The 26,073-nt window shown below is 49.2% G+C and overlaps 3 protein-coding genes, 1 non-coding gene and 3 pseudogenes across 4 annotated transcripts; 3 read left to right on the top strand and 4 right to left on the bottom strand.

Annotated features, from left to right (window-relative positions):
* Positions 1-2,354: 2,354 nt before the first annotated feature.
* Positions 2,355-5,403, top strand: LOC120673105 (annotated as a pseudogene).
* On the bottom strand, positions 5,151-6,740 carry LOC120673106 (annotated as a pseudogene).
* A 178-nt stretch (positions 6,741-6,918) lies between these two features.
* Positions 6,919-15,065, top strand: LOC120673107. The gene is made up of 5 exons (XM_039953796.1): positions 6,919-7,430; positions 7,521-7,574; position 11,033; positions 12,949-13,950; positions 14,174-15,065. The coding sequence occupies exons 1-5, from the start codon at positions 7,062-7,064 to the stop codon at positions 14,815-14,817; spliced, it is 2,070 nt and encodes a 689-aa protein (XP_039809730.1). The 5' UTR covers positions 6,919-7,061; the 3' UTR covers positions 14,818-15,065.
* Positions 12,018-12,156, bottom strand: LOC120677088. The gene has a single exon (XR_005676153.1). It is a non-coding gene; the product is annotated as a small nucleolar RNA Z247 (small nucleolar RNA).
* Positions 15,066-16,561: 1,496 nt separating the features above from the next.
* Positions 16,562-17,205, top strand: LOC120675016 (annotated as a pseudogene).
* A 2,796-nt stretch (positions 17,206-20,001) lies between these two features.
* LOC120675533 lies at positions 20,002-21,300 on the bottom strand. Its single transcript, XM_039956731.1, has one exon. The coding sequence runs from the start codon at positions 20,892-20,894 to the stop codon at positions 20,256-20,258; it is 639 nt and encodes a 212-aa protein (XP_039812665.1). The 5' UTR covers positions 20,895-21,300; the 3' UTR covers positions 20,002-20,255.
* Positions 21,301-21,433: 133 nt separating this feature from the next.
* Positions 21,434-23,888, bottom strand: LOC120675532 (protein CHLOROPLAST ENHANCING STRESS TOLERANCE, chloroplastic-like). The gene is made up of 6 exons (XM_039956730.1): positions 23,446-23,888; positions 23,306-23,350; positions 22,988-23,101; positions 22,284-22,364; positions 21,858-22,031; positions 21,434-21,703 (listed from the first exon to the last, which is right to left on the bottom strand). The coding sequence occupies exons 1-6, from the start codon at positions 23,806-23,808 to the stop codon at positions 21,614-21,616; spliced, it is 867 nt and encodes a 288-aa protein (XP_039812664.1). The 5' UTR covers positions 23,809-23,888; the 3' UTR covers positions 21,434-21,613.
* Positions 23,889-26,073: the final 2,185 nt, after the last annotated feature.

Raw genomic sequence — 26,073 nt, 5'->3', positions numbered from 1 at the left:
TTACAACTCAAGTACCTTTTATTGCATAACTTTACAAACGACTCGGGTCTGCACGCACACTTCTTGGCTTCCTGGGAAACCTGCTGCAGCTAGATTGGCCCGAGGCCGTGACAAAGTACAAACTTGTTATTCCCACTAAGGGAATAATGATACTTGTATTCTGGGAGAAAAGTTTCAAGAGTATGGAGGCAGATTACAGTAATCACCTCGCAAGTCCTCTTGTAACATCTTCTGGAGAAACTTCTCCTTCTCCCAGAATACGATTGTGACAAGATTAAGGCCCCATGCCAGAGATGCAGTTCTTGGGTGTTCACAACCTGGGAATCCCTAGGATGTGACACAACAAGACTCCACTCATCTCCCGAAACCCTGCCTCATTGGAATATGCAAGGACATGATGTCCAAAATGGATCCGATGAGTTTATTGGGGATGCAGGAGGAGGCAGCAGAGACTTCTCTTGTCACTCGCAAGTTTTCTTCTAGCATCTTTTGTTGGAAGGAACTACGTAAAATTCAGGAGGGCGAGAGCAAGAACACCAAGGATAAGCCATGGCTGCTACACTTTGATGCTTCTGGCAACTCCCACCTTTTATAGCCACAAAAGAGCTTACCGAAGGAAAGCCCATGAAACATGCACTGCCCGTGACTCAACAGTGCATGTTTCACGGGCGCATTCATGGCAGCATTCACGAACGCAGTCAAAGATGCAATAATGCAGATTTTCCAAACAGTAACGTCCCATGTGAGCACTAAATAAAGAGCCGTACATCCCGGGTTTTGTTCCTGAAGTTATTTCGGATGCAATCAGTGTGGCGTATCCAATTGCATCATTTCTCTGGGATATTACCCGAAAAAGAGGTCTTTTCGGATACCGGATCTGATGATTCCTGCAAGTAATCTGAAGGATAAAATCTGATGCCATGTCGTAAATTCTTAATTCCAAATCTACGCTCGGGGGTTACTCGCAGCAAAAGGGATTTTGATTTAAGGCTCGGGGGCAGCAGGATATGTGCATCAGAGATTTATTTTTCAATTTTTTGGAAAATAAAGAAGGAAAAAAGACTGAAGTGACCCTCAGCCTGATTCTGCGATTCAACCTAAGACTCGGGGGCTACTCCATATGGAGCGCGAGTACTTCGCGCACCATATGGGCGGGAAGGGACCCCCTCCAAACAACCATCAACACCTAAGGCAATACAAACCACACAGGACGTAGGGTATTACGCAAACTCGCGGCCCGAACCTGTCTAAATCTTTGTGTTCCTTGTACCATCGAGTTTTAGAGCAGTCGATCCCTACCTACAAACCCTACTGCTAAGGGTATCCCTGAGCAGACTTGGCGGTAAACACCGACAGCCCCCTCTTCCCTCGCCGGCGGTGTGCGCGAGGCACGGCAGTGGCGAGCTCGCGGCGCGGCGGCCCTCGAGCTTCGGCCACGGTGTGCTCGCACGGGGCCTTGCGGCAGCGGAGGAGCAGGGGCTAGCCCTTCCGCCGGCGCGCCACCCCTCCTGCTCCCTCCCTCTCCTGCGGCACGACCCCCTCTTCCCTCGTCGGCGGTGTGCGCGAGGCATGGCGGCGACGAGCTCTCGGCGCGGCGGCCCTCGAGCTTCGGCCACGGTGTGCCCGCGCGGGGCCTTATGGTGGCGGAGGAGCAGGGGCGAGCCCTCCCGCCGGCGCGCCGCCCCTTCTGCTCCCTCCCTCTCCTGCGACACGACCCCCTCTTCCCTCGCCGGCGGTGGGCGCGAGGCATGGCGGCGGCGAGCTCGCGGCGCGGCGGACCTCGAGTTTCGGCCACAGCGTGCCCGCGCGAGACCTTGCGGCGGCGGAGGAGTAGGGGCGAGCCCTCCCGCCGGCGCGCCGCCCCTCCTGCTCCCTCCCACTCGATCTCCACCCAGTGCAAACGGGATCCGGACCCTGGTTCCCGGCGTAGGTGGCCGTCGGCGGCCTCGACAGGGAGCTGGGCTCCGCCGGCCACGCAACGGCGGTGGGGCGCGCGTGAGGGGCGGCGCAGGGACGCTGCGGCGGGTGCGCGTGCGGCGCGTGGCCGCGGAGGCGACAGGCGTGGCGTCTGGACGGAGGTAGGAGATGAAGCTGACGAGTGGGCCCACATGGTAGTGAGAGAAAATTGCAGGACCCGGCAGGTTGGGCCCAGGCGCCCAGCACCCACTAACGGCGAGTACACGGCGTAGGGGCTCTGCTGACTCGGTGCTTGCATGGCATGCCACCGTGGCTGCCACATGCGTAAAAGTGGTAAATATATAAATTAAATTTCTCACTGCTGCTATAGATGCAGGTAGTATCTTAAAGATGACAATTTGATGAGTGTAATTTGTTATAATGGTAAAAATGTAAAAGGCCCGCTGCGGGCTGCTGCTATTGCTGGCGGCAAGCGGGTGCAGACTGCAGAGATCCGTCGTCTCGGCGCCTTCAGCGCCGGCGACGCACGGGCGACACCCTCCCCTTTCGGCCGAAACTCCAACCCAAAGCACCCTGATCTACCCCGAGCGCACCGAGTCTTACTGAGCTGTGCTCATCTCTCCATCAGCAACGACCTGTCGAAGCGCGAGGCCCGGCGCGGGGGAGGGAGTTGAGCAACGTGAAGAGGAGCAGATTGGCTGTGTAGGCCCTGCCGGCTGCCGCAGAGGAGGCAGTGGCCGGGGTAAACCGCGGTCGCGGATCTGCGGCAACCCTCCTGTGAAGTCCTTCGGTGAGTTCTTTCTTTCTTTCTTTCCTATCCTGGTGCCCTGATGCAGTGAAGCTCTTTTCCTTTCCTGACGGAACTCTTCATGACAGTAACTCAGTAAGTAGGAGTAGAAGCGTTCAGTAGTGGCGTAAAACAAGTTACCAACTAATATCAGAATTATCGAGGTATATCCTTAGTACTACTACAAGTCTTCGAGAATTCCAACTCCATTGTTTCCGATCACTGCTGACTCTCCCACATCAAATTTGGAGCTCCATAGTGATTTTTTTGGATAACAGCTCCATAGTGATGTTGTTAGGTGTATGTATGGATATCGTGAGTTTTATAAGGTGGGAGTTTGGTGGGAGTTTTCCCTCGCCAGATTGGCCAATTTCAAATCCAACCGTGAATCAATACTTTACTGTGCTAAACTTTAGGAAGGCTAGTGGAATTGCCTTGGCAATTGTGGGACTAGAATCAAAATACAATTATGCTCACTAGCCTTCCTGTGATAATAGAATTGGACAATGGATAACTTCTAACTTGATGTCCCTACACCCTACTCCTGAGTCCTGTCTATAAACTCCCTCTGTAACTTGGCCAATTGGATTTCAATAAAGCAGTGGTATCGCCTAATATAGTTTGTGAAAATAACACACTGATACACCATGAAATAGCTCAATTCAAGTTTATAGGCTAAGAACATTGCAGGGATAAAAAATAGAAGTGGCTGGATCCAGAACAATTTTTAAACCAGCACATCAATCTTTCATTTCCAGCTGGTTCCTTGCAGGTTATTGCTAAAACTAGCATGTCGCAGGAGCGGACATTGGAGGAAGTTGTTTCTCCATTTTTGATGCAATTGGAAAAGGCAAGAGCTGTTCCTTTTGTTCCCAATGAGGATAGTTCATATTCAGATATTACATTTCTGTTTGAAAATATCAAGAAAGAAGCCTGTGAGGTCAAGAATATACTACAGAGAGTATCTAAATGGGAAAATTGAGATTATAAATGACTTTGGAGGAATAGCTCGGCATTTGGATGAAATCATAGAAGAAGACAGCCAGCTCAATTCAATATGTTCCAAGCTCCAAATTGTCAACACTGAATTGTCCATGTTGAAAGATCGTATGCAAATTCCTCTCCATGTTCCTGTGATTGAGGCAGCAGCTCCCACAACCTTGCCTTCATCAGTACCATCTAAATGGGTTCATGCAAAAGTTTCGGAGCAGTGGAAAAGGCTTGAGATTGAGAGGAAAATCCTTGAGAGTTCAACCATGTCTAATTTGCAGCTTAGCTATGATAATCTTGATCTACAGCTGAAGCTGTGCTTGTTATGCTTCTCTATCTTCCCAGAAAATTCCATCATCAGCAAGAGGGCCATGATCCATTGGTGGATTGGTGAGGGTTTAGTAGCAGCCACAAGAAGTCAGACAGCCGAAGATGTCAGGAAGGAGTGCTTTGAGAAGCTGATTGCTCGAGAGATGATTGAACCAGTGTACCAGAAACGCAGATATGGTGTCAACCAATGCAAGTTGCACCCTTGGATCCGGCGTATGTTGATTACTGTTGCAAGCCAAGCACGGTTTTTCGAATTTGATTCAGATGGCAATGCAACATGGGACTTTTCAGCTACTTACCGTGCCTGTCTAGTTGAAGAGCACCAACTGGACATCTCTAGAATCATTGAACTTCCTGCTTCAATTGGTAGACTCTCAAATCTCAGGATCTTGGATCTTCATGCTTGTCATAACCTTGAGAGGCTGACTGAGAGCATTACGTCTCTTCAGATGCTCACTCACCTTGATGTGTCAGAGTGTTACTTGCTGGAAGGCATGCCAAAGGATATTAGCTTGCTTACAGAACTCCAAGTCCTGAAAGGGTTTGTCATTGGTGGTTCCTCTGGCAATTACAATTGTCGAGTAGCAGAGTTGGCCAGGCTCGACAAACTGAAGAAGCTGAGCATATATATTGGAAGCAAAGTTACAGTGACAGAAGACGAATTGAATGAGCTTCAGAATATCAAAGGCCTTCACATCTTGAAAATTACATGGGCTGTATCACTTTCAAAGAAGGAACGAGTCCATCAAACTTCTGATTCAACATCACTGATAGCTTCACTCTCACTACCTCTAAATCTCGAGAAGCTAGACCTGCGCTGCTTCCCTGGGGAGAAGATACCAGATTGGTTAAGTCCAAGTTGTTGAAACTGAAGAGACTCTACTTCACTGGAGGAATGCTAAATACTTTTGGCAACAAAAACGAGCCAGAGGTGTGGAACATTGAGGTATTGCGCCTGAAATTCTTGAATGATTTATCAGTGCAATGGACCCAGGTGCATGACATGTTTCCAAAACTGGCCTTTCTGGAGGTCTTCAGATGTATGAAGCTAAAATCTTTCCCTTGTGACAAGGATGGGGTATGGATGAACAATGAGACGCAACAAGTCAACAAGTAGGAGAGAGGGTTGAATCAATTGAGCTTTTATTATTACTCTTGCAGTCATACAGTATCACTATATTTGCATCTCATTATCAGGAACAGTTTTCCATGAGAAAGAATGTGGACCAAGCAATAATCCCAGTAATATTACAGTGTATCTAAGCACATTGGCGGAGCATATTGGCAAATTTGAGCAGCTCTTACTGTGCACATACACCCCCTTTTACCGCAAGAACAGCTATGAACATTCTTTCATCCTGAATGAACTCTTCAAGTCACTAGTAGTCTAGTACTAGACAAAGTACCATTGGATCTACTATACAGATGTGTTGCCTATTTCAGACTTCCATTGTTGCCAGTGATGATGTGGCCACTCTTACTAATTTCCTGGCTAGTAGATGTTGATGCTAGCGAGGGGATGCTGCTTCTTGCAAAAATGTCTCCCATTGTCTTGGCCGCCGATGGGAGCCCGCCGCAGGTCTCAAGGATCTCCCGTTTCATGCTGTCAACGGTGGCGAGATCGACCGTCCCTTTCGCCTGGGAGAGGGCGTCCATGAAAATTGCCCAGCAGCTCTCGCTGTTGCGCAATGGCTGCACATGGTGCAGACAGCTCTTCCCCACCATCGTCTCGGCAGCCTGCTTCAGTCGGCTGGTGACGACCACCAGGCTGCCTCTCTCCTTGGGCAGCCCGAACGCGAGGCGTTCTGACCAGTCGTCCGCTCTCCGCGGCGCGTTCCGGCCGCCAGCGCCAACAACGTCGGCGTACCAGTCGTCGACGTGCCACACGTCGTCGAACACCATGAGATACCTCTTCCCCTTGAGCTGCTCGTGGACGGCGATCACCAGCACCGCCAGGCTACCGCTGCCATCCATGGACAGGATGGCATCCTCCTGTGTCCAAGAGCCATGAGGATGCCCTGCAAAACTTCCCTGCGCCTGTCTGCTCCGGCACGGGCGGTGCGCGACATGCACATCCAGATCCTGGGGAAGAAGCGCCCTCTAGCGCTCGGGCTGCTGAACAGGAGCTGCGCGAGCGCGGTCTTCTCGATGCCGCCCATGCCGACGATGCCGACGCCGGCAAGCCTCCCTGCGCCGCAGTCCCTGAACGCCAGGGACTCGAGCTCCGTGAGCTGCTGGTCGAATCCGTGGATCCTGCTGCGGTCGAGCCAAGCCGTCGTCCAACACCGCGGCGGCGCCGGCGCCGTCCTCCTGCGACGCCGCAGCGCCGCCACCGGAGTCGTTCCCGACACACTGGAGGACTCTGCGGCTGACCGCGGCCACCCTCTTCTTGGTCTTGGAGAACCGCCATGCGTCGGGCTGCGTGAAGAATCGCCGCCGTCGGTGCGGGCGGTTCGTGAGCATGCGGCACTCGACGAGCAAGTCGTTGAGCTCGTAGAGGCACTCCCGGAGCTCATCGGCGTTATCGGGAGAAATAGCCGCCTTCTCCAGTTCGGCCCGCATGTAGTTCAACTGGGCGATGAAAGGGAGCTCCGTCGCCATCGCCGCCGCGGCCGCCTCCTCCTCCGCGAGGCTATCCACAAACTTCCTCACCAGGAACTGGACGACTTCCACAGCCATTGACGGCGTCGGCCTTGCACCGGAATATGTGGATTGCAGTGATGATTTCTCGGCTGTTTCTTGAGAGAAGCACCGAGAATAGCGATCTGGCGTATCAGCCCACTCAAGAGGAAGCCTGGAACTCAGTAGCGAGTAAACGGAGAATGACTCAGGACTCAGGAGTCAGGACAAGCGATGGCCCTTTCAAAAAAAAAAAGGACAAGCTTTCCTCAAAAAAAAAAAAGAAGAAGAAAAGGACAAGCAATCAGTCGCCACTCGCCAGTGGCCCCAAGTGAGTGTTGACCCCCAGAGAAGACTTGATCCCTTTGGACACGCACTCACGCAGGCCAAGGCAGGCAGGGTGGAAGGGGAGGCAGACATGGATAGCTTGCTGGCAGTGTGGAACGAATGGGAGATCCGCATGCTCGTGCTCACCAGCCTCGCCCTGCAGGTGTTCCTCCTCTTCTTCGCCGGCATCCGCAAGCGCAACGTCTCCGCCGCGCTGAGCCTGCTGCTGTGGCTCGCCTACCTGCTCGCCGACTCCATCGCCATCTACGCGCTCGGGTACCTCTCCCAGACGCGCGTGCCCAAGGGCGTCGACCCACAGACCTTCAAGCGCACCCACCGCATCCAGGCCTTGTGGGCGCCGTTCCTCCTCCTCCACCTCGGCGGCCAGGACACCATCACCGCCTTCTCCATCGAAGACAACGAGCTCTGGAAGCGCCACCTGCTCAGCCTGCTCAGCCAGGTACGCAGGCCGCCGCTCTCGGAAGAATCTTGTGCGCCGCCCGCTGCAGCAGTGCAGATTCGAGCTAACGACGCCTCCATTTCTCAACAGGTTGGCCTCGCCGTGTACGTCTTCACCAAGTCGCACCCCGGCGCCGACATGCTTGTAAAATCAGAGGCGCACTTGAAGCCTTGGGTGGAACACCGGCCTCTAAACTCAGAGGTCACGGTGGCTATTTGTTAATCAGATACATACATAACATGGTGCGGTTACAGATATATATGAAGGAGATATGACCGGCTAGAGATAAAATTAGGAAAGACTAAATTTAGTAACAAGAGTCCTAGACAATCTATAATCCTTAGCCGGTCATGACTCTTCCATATTTGGTTCGGTTAAATGTCTATATTTAGTTACAAGATGTTTAACATTCCCTCTCAATCTAAATCTTCTCTAGATTAAGATTGCCCTTGAAAATCTCCAATTGTCGCGCACCTAATGGTTTTGTAAATCCATCAGGCACTTGGTCCCTTGTCGACACATATTCAATATCAAGTAATCCTTTTGCAACTCTTTCACGAACAAAGTGATAGTCCACTTCAATATGCTTTGTTCTTGCATGAAAAACTGGATTTGCAGAGAGATATTTAGCTCCCATATTATCACACCATAGCTTTGCTTTTCTTGGTGCTGGAATTCCAATTTCCAACAACAAGATTTGAATCCACATAATTTCTGCAGTTGCATTGGCCAACGCTTTATATTCTGCTTCTGTACTTGATCTTGATACAGTCGCCTGCTTGCGTGCATTCCAGGAAACCAGATTTGAACCTAAGAAAATTGCAAAACCTCCTGTAGAGCGCCTATCATCAATACATCCAGCCCAATCTGCATCACTGAAGCCACTAACCAATAGAGATGACATCTTCCCAATTTTTAGGCCGAGCTTCATAGTGTGTTTAATATACCGTAAAATCCTTTTAACTGCTGACCAATGAACTGTAGTCGGAGCATGTAAATATTGACATACCTTGTTGACTGCAAAAGAAATATCTGGTCTTGTCAACGTCAAATATTGTAAAGCACCAACCATGCTTCTGTATTGTGTCGCATCACTAGGACCAAGCAAACCTCCTTCATGAACTGAAAGTTTTTCTGAGGTTGACATCGGTGTATTTACTGGTTTACAATCACTCATGCCAACTCTCTTTAAAATATCTGAAGCATATTTTTCTTGAGACAAAACTATACCATCAGAGGCTTTGTTCACTTCTATTCCAAGGAAATAATGTAGATCACCCAAATCTTTCAAAGCAAACTCCTTATTAAGATCACTGAGTAAAGCTGTAGTTGCACTAGGTACTGAGCTTGCCACAATAATATCATCAACATAAATAAGAACAAACATGCTGATATTTCCCTTGTTATAGAAGAATAAAGATGTATCCGCTCGTGATGGCTTAAAATCTAAACTCTGTAGTTTCATACTTAATCTAGAGTACCACGCTCTTGGCGCTTGCTTAAAACCATACAAAGCTTTATCAAGTTTGCAAACATAATTAGGCAAAGATTTATCCTCATATCCTAGTGGCTGTCTCATGTATACTTCTTCTTCCAAAACTCCATGTAAGAAGGCATTTTGTACATCTAACTGACGAAGACTCCATCCTATTGACACAGCCACAGATAAAATGACTCTGATTGTTGTTGCTTTTACTACAGGACTAAAAGTATCCTCATAATCTATACCATATCTTTGCTTAAAACCTTTTGCAACTAAACGAGCTTTGTATCTGTCAAGACTTCCATCAGCTTTTCTTTTTATCTTATAGACCCACTTTGAATCAATGATATTAATTCCTTTTCTTGGAGGTACTAAATGCCATGTCTTATTTTTCATCAAGGCAGAGTACTCTAAATCCATAGCTTCTTTCCAATGTTTATTTCCAAAAGCTTCATTTAAATTTTGTGGTTCTCCTGACGAGGTAAAGCAACTGTATTTAATTGTGCCATCAGTATATACCTTCGGCTTTCGTATCCCCGACTGTAGTCGTGTTCTTGGACGCGTTGTAATTTCCTCAGCAGGAGCCATACCAGCAGGTTCAGAACTAATTGGAGCAGATGATTCAGGGGCTGGTGAATGCGGCGCAGGCCGTGGGTCTGGTGGGCGCGGACAGCAGCAACAGCCGTGCTACAACCAGCAAAACCAGCCGCGCAGAAGCTTTCCCACTGGTCCTACTGCAACCCACGACAACAATGGGCGCCCCATATGCCAAGTCTGCTTCAAGACAGGACATACGTCGCTTGAATGCTGGCATCGCTTTGATGAGAACTACGTTCCAGAGGAACGACACGTTGCTGCTGCTATGAGTCTCTACTCCATGGATCAAAACTGGTACATGGACACTGGTGCTACAGACAATATAACCAGTAATCTTGAGAAGCTCGCCGTTCGTGACAAGTACAACGGAGGCGACCAAATTCACACCGCAAGCGGTGCAGGTATGGAAATTAAACATATTGGTCATTCAATAGTTCATACCCCAACTCGTAATTTACATCTAAATAATGTTCTCTGCGTTCCAGGAGATTCCGCCCTGGGATTTGTGCCGGTTGGAGTAGGCAAATTGTCGCCGGCTTCCTCCTCTCCTGTCGGCATCGTGGCGGCCTCTGGTTGGAGCGGACCAGCGCCAATGCCGCTTGATCCAGATGGCGACAGGATCGGTCCTGGAACCGAATTGGCATCGGCGCTAGTGCCAACGCCATTTGCTGGATTCACCCCGCGAGGCTCTTCAGAATTTGCTGTATCCACCCTATTTTCTGCACACACTTCATCACATGAGTTGTTAGAATTAAACATATGATCATTCGATAGTTCTCCCCCTTGATCAGATGTTGGTGGCCTAAGATCAGAAGGAAGGAGAGAGATCTCATGACGAAGACGTGCTCCTGCATTTGGATGAAGTTGGGCAAACGGAAAAATATTTTCGTCAAACGTGACATCCCGAGAGATATAAACTCGCCCTGTAGGAGGATCTAAGCACTTAAATCCTTTGTGCAAAGGACTATAGCCGAGGAAAACACATCTTGTGGATCGGAATTGAAATTTGTGGGCATTATAGGGACGAAGATTCGGCCAGCAAGCGCAGCCAAAAATTCTGAGAGAAGAATAATCTGGTTTTTGTTGAAACAATCGCTCAAGAGGGGTTTCAAAATTGATGACTCGACTGGGAGTGCGATTAATCAAATAAGTGGCGGCTATAAAAGCATCTTCCCAAAACTTAAGAGGCATAGATGCATGAGCTAATAAAGCTAGTCCAACTTCAACAATATGGCGATGCTTTCGTTCGGCGGCTCCGTTTTGCTGATGAGCATGAGGGCATAAAACAAGATGGGATATGCCAATGTGATCAAAAAAGGAATGCAATTTTTGATATTCGCCTCCCCAATCAGTCTGTATTGATATTATCTTTCGATTAAAGAGTCTTTCAACAAGATTTTGAAACTCATGGAATTTCTGGAAAACTTCAGATTTGTGCTTAAGGGGATAAAGCCACACAAATTTGCTATAGTCATCAATAAAACTAACATAGAATCTGTTTCTTCCAACACAAAAGGGCGAGGGTCCCCAAACATCAGAAAAGATAAGCCGTAAAGGTTGGCTAGAAATGCTATGCGATTTTGGATATGGAAGCTGATGACTTTTTGCCTTTTGACAAGCATCACACACAGACTCTTTATTTGATTCACCTAAACACGGAAGATTGTTCATACTAATAATGTTAGAAACAATGGGGGCAGAAGCATGGCCCAAACGACTGTGCCACCTTTCAAAGGATGGCTTGATGACTCCAAAAGCTTGCTTTATTGTGGATGAAGGAGGAAGAGGATATAGGCCCCTGCGGCATGACCCTCTAAGTATGGTGTTCTTCGTGACCTGATCCTTGATCAAAAAATAATCAGGATGAAATTCAAGGAAAGTTGAATTATCTTTAGTAAGACGATGAACAAAAACAAGATTTTTAGCAGCTTCTGGAACGTGGAGAACATTATTTAGATGTAAATTACGAGTTGGGGTATGAACTATTGAATGACCAATATGTTTAATTTCCATACCTGCACCGCTTGCGGTGTGAATTTGGTCGCCTCCGTTGTACTTGTCACGAACGGCGAGCTTCTCAAGATTACTGGTTATATTGTCTGTAGCACCAGTGTCCATGTACCAGTTTTGATCCATGGAGTAGAGACTCATAGCAGCAGCAATGTGTCGTTCCTCTGGAACGTAGTTCTCATCAAAGCGATGCCAGCATTCAAGCGCCGTATGTCCTGTCTTGAAGCAGACTTGGCATATGGGGCGCCCATTGTTGTCGTGGGTTGCAGTAGGACCAGTGGGAAAGCTTCTGCGCGGCTGGTTTTGCTGGTTGTAGCGCGGCTGTTGCTGCTGTCCGCGCCCACCAGACCCACGGCCACCAGCGCCCCGACCATAATTTGGACGCCCACGAGCACCGCGGCTAGAACCACGCGACTGCTGGTTCCCGCCACGGCCACCTCCTCTTCCTGCCGAATTGGCTGATGAAGATCCTGTGCCAAGCTGCAGTTCTAATCTAGTCTCAAAGCTTAGTAATTGTGAGTACAATTCAGTGGGGGTGACAGGTTCAACCCTAGTTATAAGAGCAGAGACTAAAGGATTAAACTCTGGATCTAGACCATTGCAGATATACATCACCAATTCTTCATCATCAAGGGGCTTTCCTGCTGCTGCCATCTCGTCTGCGAGCCCCTTCATCTTGCCGTAGTACTGGGCTACGGTCATGTTCTCCTTCTTCGTCGTGGTGAGGGCGAGACGTACGTTGGTAGTACGGGCACGCGTGTGTGATGCGAACATGTCGCTGATCGCCTTCCATGCTTCAGCGGCGGTCCTTGAGATGGCGACTTGTGCCAAGATGTCCCTAGATAGGGAACCGAGGAGAAAGCCGAGGATTTGCTGATCCGCGGCAAACCACTCCTCGTAGGCTGGATTGACGACCGTGACAACCTTGCCATCGGCTGTCTTCTCGTTCACTTCTTCAGAGGGAGCAACGGCTTTGCCGTTGACATAACGCTCCAGCCTCGCGCCTCGTAAGGTCGCGAGAACCTGCGCCGACCACATCGCATGGTTCTGGCGGGTGAGCTTCTCGGTGACTTGAACGCCAAGAAGAGGATTGGTCGTCAAGCTTGATGACGCCATGGAGATCTTGATTCTTGAATCGCCTATGCTCTGATACCATGTAAAATCAGAGGCGCACTTGAAGCCTTGGGTGGAACACCGGCCTCTAAACTCAGAGGTCACGGTGGCTACTTGTTAATCAGATACATACACAACATGGTGCGGTTACAGATATATATGAAGGAGATATGACCGGCTAGAGATAAAATTAGGAAAGACTAAATTTAGTAACAAGAGTCCTAGACAATCTATAATCCTTAGCCGGTCATGACTCTTCCATATTTGGTTCGGTTACATGTCTATATTTAGTTACAAGATGTTTAACAATCCTAGCCCCCGCCGTGTTCATGTTCGTGAGTGGTATCGTCAAGTACGGCGAGAGGACATGGGCGCTCAAGTGCGCGAGCATGGACAACCTGTGGAGCGGCATGGTCACGACGCCGGACCCGGGCCCCAACTACGCCAAGTTCATGGAGGAGTACCGGTTCACGCACGAGGCCGGGCTCCAGGTGGAGATCGTCATCGAGCAGGAGCGCCGTGCGGAGGCCACCGCCGCCACCGCCGCCACCGCTGTGGGCGTCGCCGAGGAGACCGTGCCGTACACGGATGTCATCGCCGACGCGAGCCGCTTCTTCGTCATCTTCAGGCGGCTCTTCGTCAACCTCATCCTCAGCTTCCAGGAGCGCACCCGGAGCCAGGCCACGTTCCTGCGGCTCACGCCGGAGCAGGCGTACAAGGTCATCGAGATCGAGCTGTCGCTCATGTACGACACCCTGCACTCCAAGGCGGCGGTGATCCACACCTGGTACGGCCGCCTCCTCCGCTGCCTGACGCTCCTCTCGACGTCGACAGCTTGCCTTCTCTTCAACGTGCTGCGCCACCACAAGGGTAAGCACCACTCATCATACAACCACGTCGATGTCTGCATCACTAACGTCTTGTTCGGAGGAGCTCTGTGCTTGGAGGTGTACGCCGTAGGAATGATGCTCGTATCCTACTGGACGTTCGCCGCTCTGCGAAGCTGTAATCTCAGCTTCCTGAGCGATCTGATCTTCCGGAGCATTCAGTATTTCCATCCGGAAAGACGGTCCAAGTGGTCCAATCTGATGGCTCAGCACAACATCATCAGCTTCTGCCTCCTGGACAAACCAACCGTGCTCACCAAGGTCCTGAGCGTCCTCGGGCTCAAAGGGCACTGGGACAGCTGGCTGCACATACGTCACATCGAGGTGTCGCACGAGCTGAAGATCGTGGTGTTCAGGGAGCTCAAGGATAAGACGGCGAGCATCGTGGATGCCGAGAGCTACCGCAAGTTCAGCAACCACCGGGGCCAGTGGGCTCCAGGGTTAACCATTTCGTTTTCGTTGCAAATCCCGGTGTTTAGCGGAAACGAAATTTCGTTCCGAAATTTCGGTGAATTTTGGCCGATTTTTTTTTGAATTTTGAATTTTCAAACGAAATTTTCCGAAAAATACCGAATTTTTTTTCCCGGTAACTAGCGAAAACGAAATTTTTCGCCGAATTTTGGCGAAATTTCGCCGAAATTTCAAACCCTGGCGGGCTCTCCAGTGCAAGGGCTACTACAAGGAGCTCGGCTGGAGCGTGGAGGTGGAGTTCGACGAGAGCATCATCCTCTGGCACATTGCCACGGACCTCTGCTTCCACTCCGACGATGACACCGGCGACGCGAAGGTCGCGCCGTACGTCGAGGTCAGCCGGGCGATGTCGAACTACATGCTCTTCCTCCTCGTCGCGCGGCCCTTCATGCTGACGGCGGGCATCGGGCAGATCCGGTTCGGGGACACCTGCGCGGAGGCCAGGAACTTCTTCGGGCGCGCTGGGACGGCGCCCCCGGACGCGGGGGCCTCGGCGGGGATGGTGCTCGGCGTGAGCGCCGAGATCGCGCCGAGGGACGTGAAGGGGGACCGGAGCAAGTCGGTGCTGTTTGACGCGTGCCGGCTGGCCAAGTCGCTGCTGGAGCTGCCGCCGCGCAGGCGGTGGCGCGTCATCCGCGTGGTGTGGGTGGAGATGCTCTGCTACGCAGCGAGCAAGTGCCGGAGCAACTTCCACGCCAAGCAGCTGAGCGGCGGCGGCGAGCTGCTCACGGTCGTCTGGTTCCTGATGGCGCACCTGGGGGTCGGCGAGCAGTATAGGATAGAGGCAGGGCATGCCAGGGCCAAACTGATCGTAGAAAAGAATTGAGATTACAAATTTGTGTAAAATGTGTGGCCTTGAAAATTCTTGCAAATTTATGCACATATACTATATCTTGGACCACTGTCCTCATTTGCGGAAGTGAACTTTTAATGAGAATGAAGGCCATGCATTTTTATTCTAGACCAATAATGCTAGCTTTGTTCGTAAGCCTGCCCATTTATTTTTGCCTCATTTCAGACTCGAATTGGTAACTGCTATCTAGTTATATAATCCAATCGTCCACATATTTTCTCATACTTGATACTCTTTACATCTATGGATCACTACTACACAAAACTTAATAGAGGTAGACAAAACCGATTAACAGAGGCGGTTTTTGCAATCACCTCAGAGCAAAGATCATAGAAAATAACCTATTTTCTGAGACAGTTGTGTGCTTGCCTCAGTTAATGAATTAAAAAATAACAAGAAAAGAAAACCCGTGACAAGCCCAGCAAAGCCCATCTGAGCCCCGGCTGCCGAGCCGCTGCCCCGCCGCACACTGCCCAGATCCATCGCCGCGTCCACTCGCCGCAGCTCGCATGTGCACGTGAGGGGAGGGAGAGGGAGAGAGATGGGCCTGAGGGAGGAGCGCCCATGAAGAAGTGAGGGGAGGAAGAGTGAGGGAGAACCAAAACTTTAGCTCAACCTTATATACTTCAGGGGACATATCGGGGTGAGATGGGCTATTTGGGCTCCGAGATGGGCTCGATCTATTAACCGAGGCGGGAAGTTGACAGCCTCTGAAAATAGTAGTATTAACAATGGCGGTCACATTTACGTTGACCGCCTCGGTCAGCTGGGCCGTCATGACAGCGCGATTGATGCTCATGCCAGATGTGCCTCTCCCATCACTTGGACATGCCTTGGTAGGTTGAGACGGAGCGCGGTGGACAAGGGGCTCCCCCCCAACCAACCTCCACGGAGGAAACCAACCACGCTGAAGAAGTGGGCGGCCCACCCCTGAAGATGGATAGAACTTGGCTCCAGCACATGAAGAAGCACAGCTGACCGGTGGACCCTAGCTTAGGGCATGTGTCAGAGCTTTCGACCGCCCCACCCTAACGATGATCCGGGGTAGGCACCCCTTCCTCTCGCAATGTAGCCCGGCCCATCAAGATATATAAAGTATAGCTGGACCTTCCCGCTCTATGTTTGGATGGTTGGAACATTCAGAGGCCTTCAATGGACGCCTTGACATCCGAGCGACCACAGACACTCGCCCACTTGCAAGCACCTCGTTGTCAATGTAAGCACCCATCACTTGAACGCAAGAACACGAAGTGCACCACTCGGAGATAGGGTAATTGCACAAACTACTTTAAACCCTTTGTGTTTGAGTGTTAACCATCGAGCTACGGAGAAGCGAAGTGTGGCGCATTTTACTAGCTGGTAAACGAAACACCAACAATATGTGTAAATTTTAGCATCCAACTTTAGCCCATCCAAACTTGCCCAAACTAGATGGGTTGACTCTTAGAATCGGCAAATCCAGAAGCAGCATGTAGATGGAAATCGAGTCAACGATCCAAATGCTCAAATCTAAGCTAGATGTGCTTATCTGGGTGGCAACTTCCACCCACGAACTTAAATCGGGACGACATGAAGCACACCATCCCCCCACCCACTGGCCACCAGCGGGCGGCGGTATGGTGCTCCACCACCACCGCGAGTCCGCGATCAATATAGGCGCACGTCCCCACTCCCCCGTGCCCATCTGGCGGGATCGAACCGGCGAGCACGCAGGGCCATGTCCGGGACGCCCGACGCCGGCTCCGACAGCCAGGGCTTCACATGCAGCGCGCTGCTCATGTGCCTCTACCTGCCAGGCCTCTCCAAGAAGAAGACGGAGGCGGAGAGCGGGCCAGCGGAGGCGGCGGCACCGAAGGAGCCGGCCGAGCAAGCAGTGCCCCCGGACGCCGCGCCGAGCCGGGCCGCGTCCCTGGAGAAGTCCGAGTGCGCGTCGCCCTACTCCGGCAACAACATCGTCTTCGACTTCGCGGTGGGGGACCAACGTCCGGAGGAGCAGGGTGGCGCGCGGGCGATCCACGGGTACTGCCCGTCGCCGTGTTTCGACCTGCCTGTGGAGCTGATCAGGGCCGGCGAGCGGTTCGCCGCCGACAGCGACGCCCCCGTCACGGCCGCGTTCGTGTTCGGCGACGGCGGCCAGCGAGGGGGCGCTCTGCAGAGGATGGCGTCGTGCCTGGCGCCCGGGGGCGTCGAGGTCTGCGGCGAGCCGCGGGCGCCGCACCTCGTGAGGTTCTTGTCGGCGTCAGGACGTTCCACCGTGGCGCGGCCTCCCGTGATGGTGATGCCTCCCCCGCGCCGCGCCGCAGGGTAAGGCGGTTGACGGGGACCGCGAGCTCGGCGATGGTGCCTGCGTGCAACGGCTGATCGCAGGCTGCCGGGAGAGCGTCGTGTGACGGCCGCTGCACGCATGATTAGTTCATCCTGTCCGTGTATTGCTTGCTGTATGAACCGAGAGGCCCGCCATTTCTCCTTCTCTAATGCTCGGTAATTTTCTCGTTACATGTAATCAGAGTCAGCACAATTACACTCACGCTTCGTAAAAAGGGAAAAGGAAAAGAAATCGCATTCATGGTAGACACTACTCTGCCTCATCTCAAGAACTGCAGATGGACGCGGATGAACAAACCACAACCTAGTCTGCGTTGGCGTTTCTGCTGAGGAGGAGCGAACCACGTCTCGGCCGTGCGCGTCCTCATGTCGAAGACCTCGCAAGTCGCAATGCTCTGATGAGGGCTGTGCCAAGCGTCCTTCACTCCTTCCAGTTCCAGCGAGGGCATCCGCCAACGATCACGAGCATCTCCTGGCTGAAATAGATGTCGGTCGCCGCGGTACCGGGACGACGGCGGCACGGATCACGGACCACGTGGCGGCAGAGGAAGAGCGTGCTAATGTGTGTGTCCAACCCCGGACCTGAGATGCCGGCGATGATGCAGGCCTGCAATGCAAAGGGCAAGGCTAGCTAGATCCGATTTGCTGGGGGGTTTAGTGGTTGGAGACTTCGCGTTTCTCTGCGGGACACGATCTGTAGTTGGAGTTGGTCTCGTGCGGAAACAGGAAACGGCAGGACAACAAGTGCTCCAGAAATCAAATGCGCAAAATCTACAGGCACCGGTGGATTTCATCGTCACGCTTAAACAGAAACAGAACAATTTACTACCCTGCATTCTGTGCTCAACGACAACGATCCTGCCCTGACTTCGCCGTGCTCACGAGCGAGGGTGAGGGCGAGGACCCGGACGCCGGCGACGACGGGAAGGAGAAGGACGACGAGGACGACGGCTCCCGCGGCGCCGCCAGCTGAGACCGGCCCCAGTGCTTGAACGAAGCCGACCCATCATCGTCGTGCGGCGTCAGCGTCCCGGCCGCGGCAGCATCGCCGCCGGAAGCCGCATGGTGAGACGGTGACCACGGCCACCACGAGGCGACGCGGCGAGCGCTCGCGGACCTCCTGGCAGGCCGTTTCTTCTTTGAGAGCCGCGGGAGGTAGAGGCACATGGCCGTGCAGGCGACCCCGTCGTCGGCCTCGACGCCGGTGCCCGCGCTCAGCCGTCGCGGCGGCGGAGGAGACGGTGGGCCGCCGGCGGTCTCGTGAGGGAGCGACATGGGAGCATCGATTGCAAGCGCCGCGTTGAGAGGTTGGGATTCGCGGTATGCGCACAACGGCGACACGAAAAGTCTGCGAAAACTGTTTCTTGTTGTGATAGTCTTTCCTATTTTTGGGGAGGAGAAAAGGCAAGGTGTGCATCTTGACAAGTCTTGCGAGTCACGAGTCATCTTGGTTATCATAAACCCATATCCATGTAGAGACTTGCTCAAGTGGAGGTGGAGGGTGATTAGATCAAAGTCTCCGTAGAATGAGAGATAAAAGTAAGGATGCAAGTGGATACTTAATGGTGTTTTTTGGATCAACTAATTAATTACGATGACATGCAACTCTAGTTTATTTCTTCTACCAAATTATTTACGCATAATGCCAATCCAGTTCATTTTATTATTTTTTTGGGTCGACCCAATGATCCAAAAATTAACTAACTTAGCGTCCCTAAAAAGGAACTAGTCCATGCCTTCATGGGCTAGCTGAATAAATCTCAAGGGAAATTGTTTTCTTCTTGACAGAAATAACAAATCGGTTATTAATTCAGCAAGCAATATGTAGTTGCAGGAGACTTGATGCATTTGATCTTATTTTCTCACTGGGGTATTAATTAGTTTTGCTGCAAATTTTATCAGGAGAAAAACAAAAAGAGTTCGCAACACTGGGGCATTTAACCCAGTAGATCTTAGTTTTTTTTCAACCATGGGGATCTACCCCGAATTTCGTTAATTAACGCAACGAAGTTATAAAGTTTTATTAGGCGGAGAATAAAAGTTTGCCTAGTTTTTGTAGGGAAAACTGGGACAAAAGCCGCTGTGATTGGTTATTAATTCAATTCAGGTTAATTCGGTTTGGCATAATTGGTTTCAAACGAGAAATGGCATATGTTGACTTTCGAAAAACCCTTAGGCATATGCAGTTCTAATTCTCTACGTAGGCAAATGAAACGTTTTCATAAGAATTCTCGTCCTCTTCTTTTTCGAAATGATGGCTTGGCTGTGGCTGATGGCTGGTGCTGATTTATTATGAGAGAACAGTACTGCTGACTGGCTGGTAGCTGGTGGCTGATGCTGATTTAATATGACAGAACAGTACTGTTAGCTGGTTAGCTGACAAGCCAAGCGAACACAGCCATGTAGCTGGCAACAGTTAATAGCTAAAAACAGCTCTATCTAACAATGAAGAAAAGTCTACTACATTAATTAAATAGAGTACACAGCGCAGCTCACATAACAAAACTAGACTTTGTCATTTTATCTTTCCTTCTGGTATTGAGGTGTTTGTGAAGGTATTTATTCATCTGAACTTTTGTTTAGTGAATGAAATACTGTTATTCTTTTATATAGTCTGGAGGTGTTATCTGCTGGACTCTGGATAAAAGTAAATTAATTGAAAGTGATTATTACATAACATGTTCTTTAACTATTTTGGTGGTCTTACACTTTGTGGCAATGAGCTAAAAATTGGTAAGACCTGGATAATAACGGTGGTGCAACCAACCAATCTGTTCAGGAAAAAAAGACTTAGAAATTTGCAATGTCTAGCAAATGCTACTGCACTCTGCAGACTCCAACTGAAACTGGTTTCTTTATATATGTTTCTCGTGCTTGAACTTTGATCATAGAATTACTGCATCAGTTGAGCTAATCACCATCACATATTATGGTCTATGTGCATCACCATCACAATTGCAACCTTGTTAGCCTATGTGCATCTCAGATGCATGCAGAGCAATATGGAAAAAAGATGAAATGTGTACGGGAACCAAATGCACAAGCACAACACATCATGGATATTGAGCACCTCCCCTCGCGTAGTTTCAGGATCTTGGCGACGAGGGATTCGAGAAATCCGGCGGCGTTGGGAAGCTGAAATCGAGGTCCTGCATCTCAGGGACGATCTTCTTGGCGCCCCGGCCGCGGTTGCCGTCGAAGACGAACGCCGCCGTGACCGGCGACTCCGTGTCGACGCTGCTGATCCTCAGCAGCTCCAGCGGCAGGTCGAAGTACGCCGACACCTCCTCCTCCTCCTCCTCCTGTTCGTCGTCCTCCTTGTCCGCGCGCTCGAACACGATGCCGGAGGAGGACGAGCTGTACTTGAACTTCTCCATGGACGCTGTGCTAGCCCGGGCCCCGCCGGGCCCGGCCGTGCTCGCCCGGGTGGTGTCCGGTTCGCTGAGGCTCATGGACTGCTGCTGCTGCATCGACCGCCTCCTGGACAGGCCCGGCAGATGCATGCACAGGACGCCGCACCAGAAGCCGTCGCCGCCGATCCTGTCCCGCCGCGCCTTCCGGTAGTTGATCGACGACGCGTTGGTCGAGAGGTCGGTGGCCGATGAACCGGAACGGAATGGCCGGCCGGCGGGGTCTCTCGCCGTCGTCGCATGCCCCTCCTCTCCATCGCCGGCTACTCGGGCTTCAGCATCTTTCTGGAATGACGTAGCTTCTTCTAGACTCATGGCACCGGGAAAAGTGGGCTTGCAGCTTGCCGGAGATCCCTAGTTGTGGCGTCCATGAGGAGAAAAACTCGCGGAATGGTCTTCACGAAATGGTGGAGAGCACATCAGAGATCGTGCCGTCGTGCACCCGTGCGTTGTCTCCAAGTCATGCTGTGTCGGTGGGCTGTTCGGTTGACCTCTCACTTCGTCATGTCCAAGCTTTGAGCCGCCTGCATTTCTCTCCAGTCTCTACACTGAAGTACCGAACTGTGGTCGGTCAGCTGTTGCCTTTGATGGGTAGGTGTATCCCAATCAGCTACCTGAAATCATTGATTCGTTGTTCGTGCCTCCTACTAAGTTACATGATTAAGTTCACTTATTCAGATTATCAGCAAAGAAAATAGCAAGTTATGTTTATCGTGAAAATACATTATTTGTCCATCTTATGTGTATGCTAACCAATGAAAAGATTAAAATGGTGAAGAAAAGAACAAAGGATGAAGTTTTTGTTTCCCCAAGGGGAAAAATTATATTTCAAGACTCATTTTTAAAATTTGCAATTTCATATCGTCACAGCTTGTCATATCTTCGCAGAATCGCAGTTACTATTGTATATCTTTCAACTGTGAGAGTACGCTGGGGGGAAAAATGAGACAAAAAAAACTTATTAACTAGCCTTGAAACTCAGATTTACAAAGAGCCTACATCTCGCTCAAGAACAGAAGGAGCGCAGAGGTTCACTACTGCAGAGAATTGTAGAAAAGAATTAGAACAACGGATATTCCAATAATAACGGGAAAGGCCGTTAGCAAATACAGAGCACCATATCCCTGCAGAACAAAAAAAAAATACATTGTTAAAATACGTGGTTGAAGACCATTAAAGTATGAGCACTTAGTTGGTAGTTGTTCAATTTTTTCGCTAGACCCATAAGTAATTAAGTATAACAAAATTTATTGGAGTATTTCAAAGACAATAACTTACCACTGCAGATGGCACTTCAGTTTCATCAGCCTCCTCTTCGTCGCCATCTATATCAGCAGCAGAATCCCAGTCAAGGTTAAGTCTTTTAGCAGCTGTCTCAGGATCGATGCCAGTGTCTGTGGCCTTTGCATAGACAGATTTCCCAGGTTTGCTCTTCCCTTTTGGAGCTTCTACCTGCACGATGGATTTCAAAATGGAATTCAAAGTAATATACAGTTCTGCATAAAATGTTCAGTAAAGAGAGAAATGATCCAGCAAATTAAGAAAATGTTGAAAGCTAGAAAAAATCCTACATAAAAGGAAGACAATAATCATGTGTTTGTGAAAAGGTGTGAAACTATCCTACACTCAGGTAAAACGACAGTAGTGGACTCGTAGTGGTAATTTATTGGATAGGAAGGAGAAGAATTGAGTTCCTGTTATTACCTCAAGGTCGGGCCATTCTGCCATCTCCTTGGCAAGCAACTGAAGTGCAACACGGTTCTCTGGAATCCGTCCTTCATTAACCTATATATGGAGGAAACGTATTAGTGGCTCAGTTTTTTGCAAGAAATTTACATCTTCATCATTATGTGATTTGATCAGTAAGCAGACAACAGACCAACACAACCGCAATTCATGTGGAGTGCCATATTGGTACTTGACACTTAGCAGTTTGAAGGTGAAGAGCTTGTCAAATATAAATTTGACATGATCAGCGGGTATTTAAGAAAAAAAACATAGGAAACTAAAATAGAAAGGGGATAGCCCATCCATAGTACATAATTACAAATATGGATACAGGATTTTATTGCAAATTAATTGATGATATAGTGCTTTAGACTATCAATTCAAAGTGATATGTGGAAAGGAAGACAACATGGCTTGCATAACACAGGAAAGGGCATGCTTAACCTTTCACTTCGCATGATCATTCAAAGATCAACTACACTAGATTATGCATGTACTTTCATTTTTGTTCAATTTCAATGGAGCATCATATGGAGAGTAGAATGCAAAAATATCTCATATATATGGATAAGGAGGCCAGTAACCAAACCACAATATTTGCGAACAGAAAGAACAATATTGTTCACTTTCAAGAGTCCACACAACTTGAAGTAGCGCATTGCAGGGAGACCATGATGTACCTCAACCAAAGCGTCAGCTAAATCATCCCTAGTAATTTCATCAGGATCCTCTATCCCGAGTGTCCTCTTCCTTTCTATATCTCTAGGGTCCTCAATCATGATGGTTAGCTTAACCTGTGATGCAGCAACAAAGGTAGCAAAACAGTGTCAACAACAAGGAAGATGCATTACTCTAAAGTTCTGAAAGTAAGTGTAACCGCAGCTTGTAGAGAAGATTGCAACACTTTTTTTTGCCTATATATAAGCCCAGTAGCTTCGTAATACAATTTAGTTCCAATGAGAGAGCACATAAACCAAATAATAGGGCAACCTGCTTACCTCGCCAAATGTCATGTCCCTGTTCTTCTTCAGCAGCTCCAGTACCTAGCAACGGTGCAGCACAGCCAAACCAAAACCAAATCAATAAGCACTAATTCCAGAGACCCAGAACGAGGCAAAGAAGGTTGCAAGCGACAGACCCTTTTGACTTCGCGGATATTCTCCAGGTCCTCCGGGGTGGCCTCCGCCTGCTCGGCGGAATCGGCGACGCCATACTCAGCAGCCGCATCGGAGGAAACCAATGGTCCTGGGTCTTCCTCCGCAGCGAAGGTGGTTTCAGAGCCTCCAGACTCCTCCTGGTCGAGGGAGGCAGCTACGCCCCTGCGGCGGCGGCGGCGGAGTGGCCGGCCGTCGGAGCTGAGTGCGTCGTGGTGGCGGTGACAGTGGGGGGAGAGAAAAATGAAAGGGAGAGGAGTTGTCGCGGCGGGCAGGAGCGGGGGAGACGCGGTGCGGTAGCGAGCCGGCGAGAGAAGGGGAGCGAGCGGTGGCGTGAGCAGCGCCATTCGGCTCCGGCCAACGGCGGTGGCAGCTTATCTTTTCGGGTCGCGGCATCCCTCCGGCGCTCACGGCCGCACGGTTGAGGGATGGCCTCATGGTGGGTCCCTGGCGACAGAGTCAGAACGGCACGGAAGCCGTTTTCTGTTTGACTAGCAAGGCGTCGGTGCTAACGCCACGAGTAAAATTTATATGTACACTAAACAACATATGATTCATAATCTAAATTGAGAAATATATGTTTCACACAAGGCACAGAGGTCCTATTTAGATCACACCCCATAAATCCCGTAAACACAAAAAACATCACATTAAATATTTCGACACATGCATGGAGTATTAAATGAAGTCTATTTACAAAACATTTTGTATGGATGTGCTGTAAATCGCGAGACGAATCTAATGAGCCTACTTAATCCATGATTTTGCAACAGTGATGTTACAGTAACCATCCGCTAATTATTAATTAATCATGGATTAATTAGCATCATTAGATTCGTCTCGTGATTTACAACCCATCTGTGCAAAAAGTTTTATAAATAGACTTTATTTAGTACTTCAAATTAATAAGATTCCAACACAAAATTTTTTGTGCGTGGAACTAAACACTGCCAGAGTTATTATGTTGATTACACCGACACATCCATAAAGTAAAATCACAACTTTATAAGATCATAAGACGATTGAGAATTTCTTGAATGTCTTGGAGAATATTATCTTTAGTTTCATTCCTTTTGAACTTCAGTAGATCAATTAAAAATCAATTCCTTAATTGTATCTCCATTCTGTACATCCATTATCAAGATAAATATTAGAAAGCACAGATAGAAGCTAAATGTAGCACAAAACTTTAGGGTAGATTAGAACATAATTACTGTGGAAATTAATGGCAGTATTTAAAAAAATAATACATGATCCATAGTCCAAAATAAGTGCGTCAAATAAATGATATTAGATTCAAGGATATAGTACACCAAATATAGTACACCAGACATGACTCAAAATATATGTTCTAACATCTAACACACTTCTTGTGAAAATTGAGCTTCAGTTTTTCTAAAGAATAAGACGATGTCAACCACCATATACCCATCTAGCTATTAGATTTCGCTATCCTTTGCCACAACCAACTTCAAGTTTCATAAGTGCATGCGCCAGCTTGTGGAGCCTTTAAGATAATTCAGTTCCTGTTGTAAGCAAAACGCTATTAATTATTTTAAAACATACCAAGCAGTGGCAAACTCGCCCATGATTGTGCACAATACAAACCTGGTTCACAGCAGTGAGCTACAAACCAATGGAAACATGCATTGTGTCACAGTAGTGAGCTACGAGAAGGCGCCTATAAATAATAAATACGCCATTCATTCATTTGCAAACAAGTAACACTTGGATAAATATCAGTAACATGCATGAACAAATCACTTGATTTCATTAGACAAATTTAAAAGACCTAGCTCTTACAACTAAAATCATCTAAGGCCAGTCTCAATGGGAGTTTCATGGAGGGTTTCATAGTATTAAATAACATCAATTTTGCTGACATGGCAAGGAGAGAGAATGCTGGAGTTTCATGAGATGTGAGGAGAGTTTCATCACCATGAAATCCATCTAGCACAGTTACCTAGTTTCCAGTGTTGGTAACTGTGCCCATAAAACTCCCACTGAGACTGACCTAATGAACCAGTTGTCGTATACTTTTTTTGAGCTTGCTCTCTAGCTTCTTACGGTCCTTGAGGCTCATAGTATTGATTGCATCTCCCACAAAGTCCTTCTAGAATATTGGATAAGTTAGAGTGTAATACCATATTCGTTTGTCAAAGACAAAATAAACAGGTTTGAAGATTTTGAATGAAGAACACATTCACAGATGGTGGCATTTTTATGGATCCTGACATTCAGTTAACAGTCCATCAGAAATGTCAGATGCCTACCAAGTTGGCTGAGTTTACCTTCATTGTTATTAGTCAATACAACTATTTATCCTACATCAAAAGTACCTTCCCCTGCAAAACATCCTAGATCCTATAATTTCTGCAGATACTCTTGGTTTACTTGTTGAATGATTGTGGCTCTCTTTTCCCAATGTTGGGGGAGCCACCTTCGGCGATCAGTGCGAAGGTGCTAGGACGCAAGGACGGAGGACAAGCCGATCGTACGTGCTCGGCCCGGCGAAGACTTCAAAGCGAAGTGACTTCGACGAAGGCCCCGAACCAACAACGCAACGATCAACCCTTGTCCGGCACGATGGCGAAGGGCAGACAGCGAAGACC

This window comes from Panicum virgatum, chromosome 5N (assembly GCF_016808335.1).
Source record: "Panicum virgatum strain AP13 chromosome 5N, P.virgatum_v5, whole genome shotgun sequence".
NCBI lineage: Eukaryota > Viridiplantae > Streptophyta > Magnoliopsida > Poales > Poaceae > Panicum > Panicum virgatum.
This window is presented reverse-complemented; position numbering and strand designations above follow the sequence as displayed.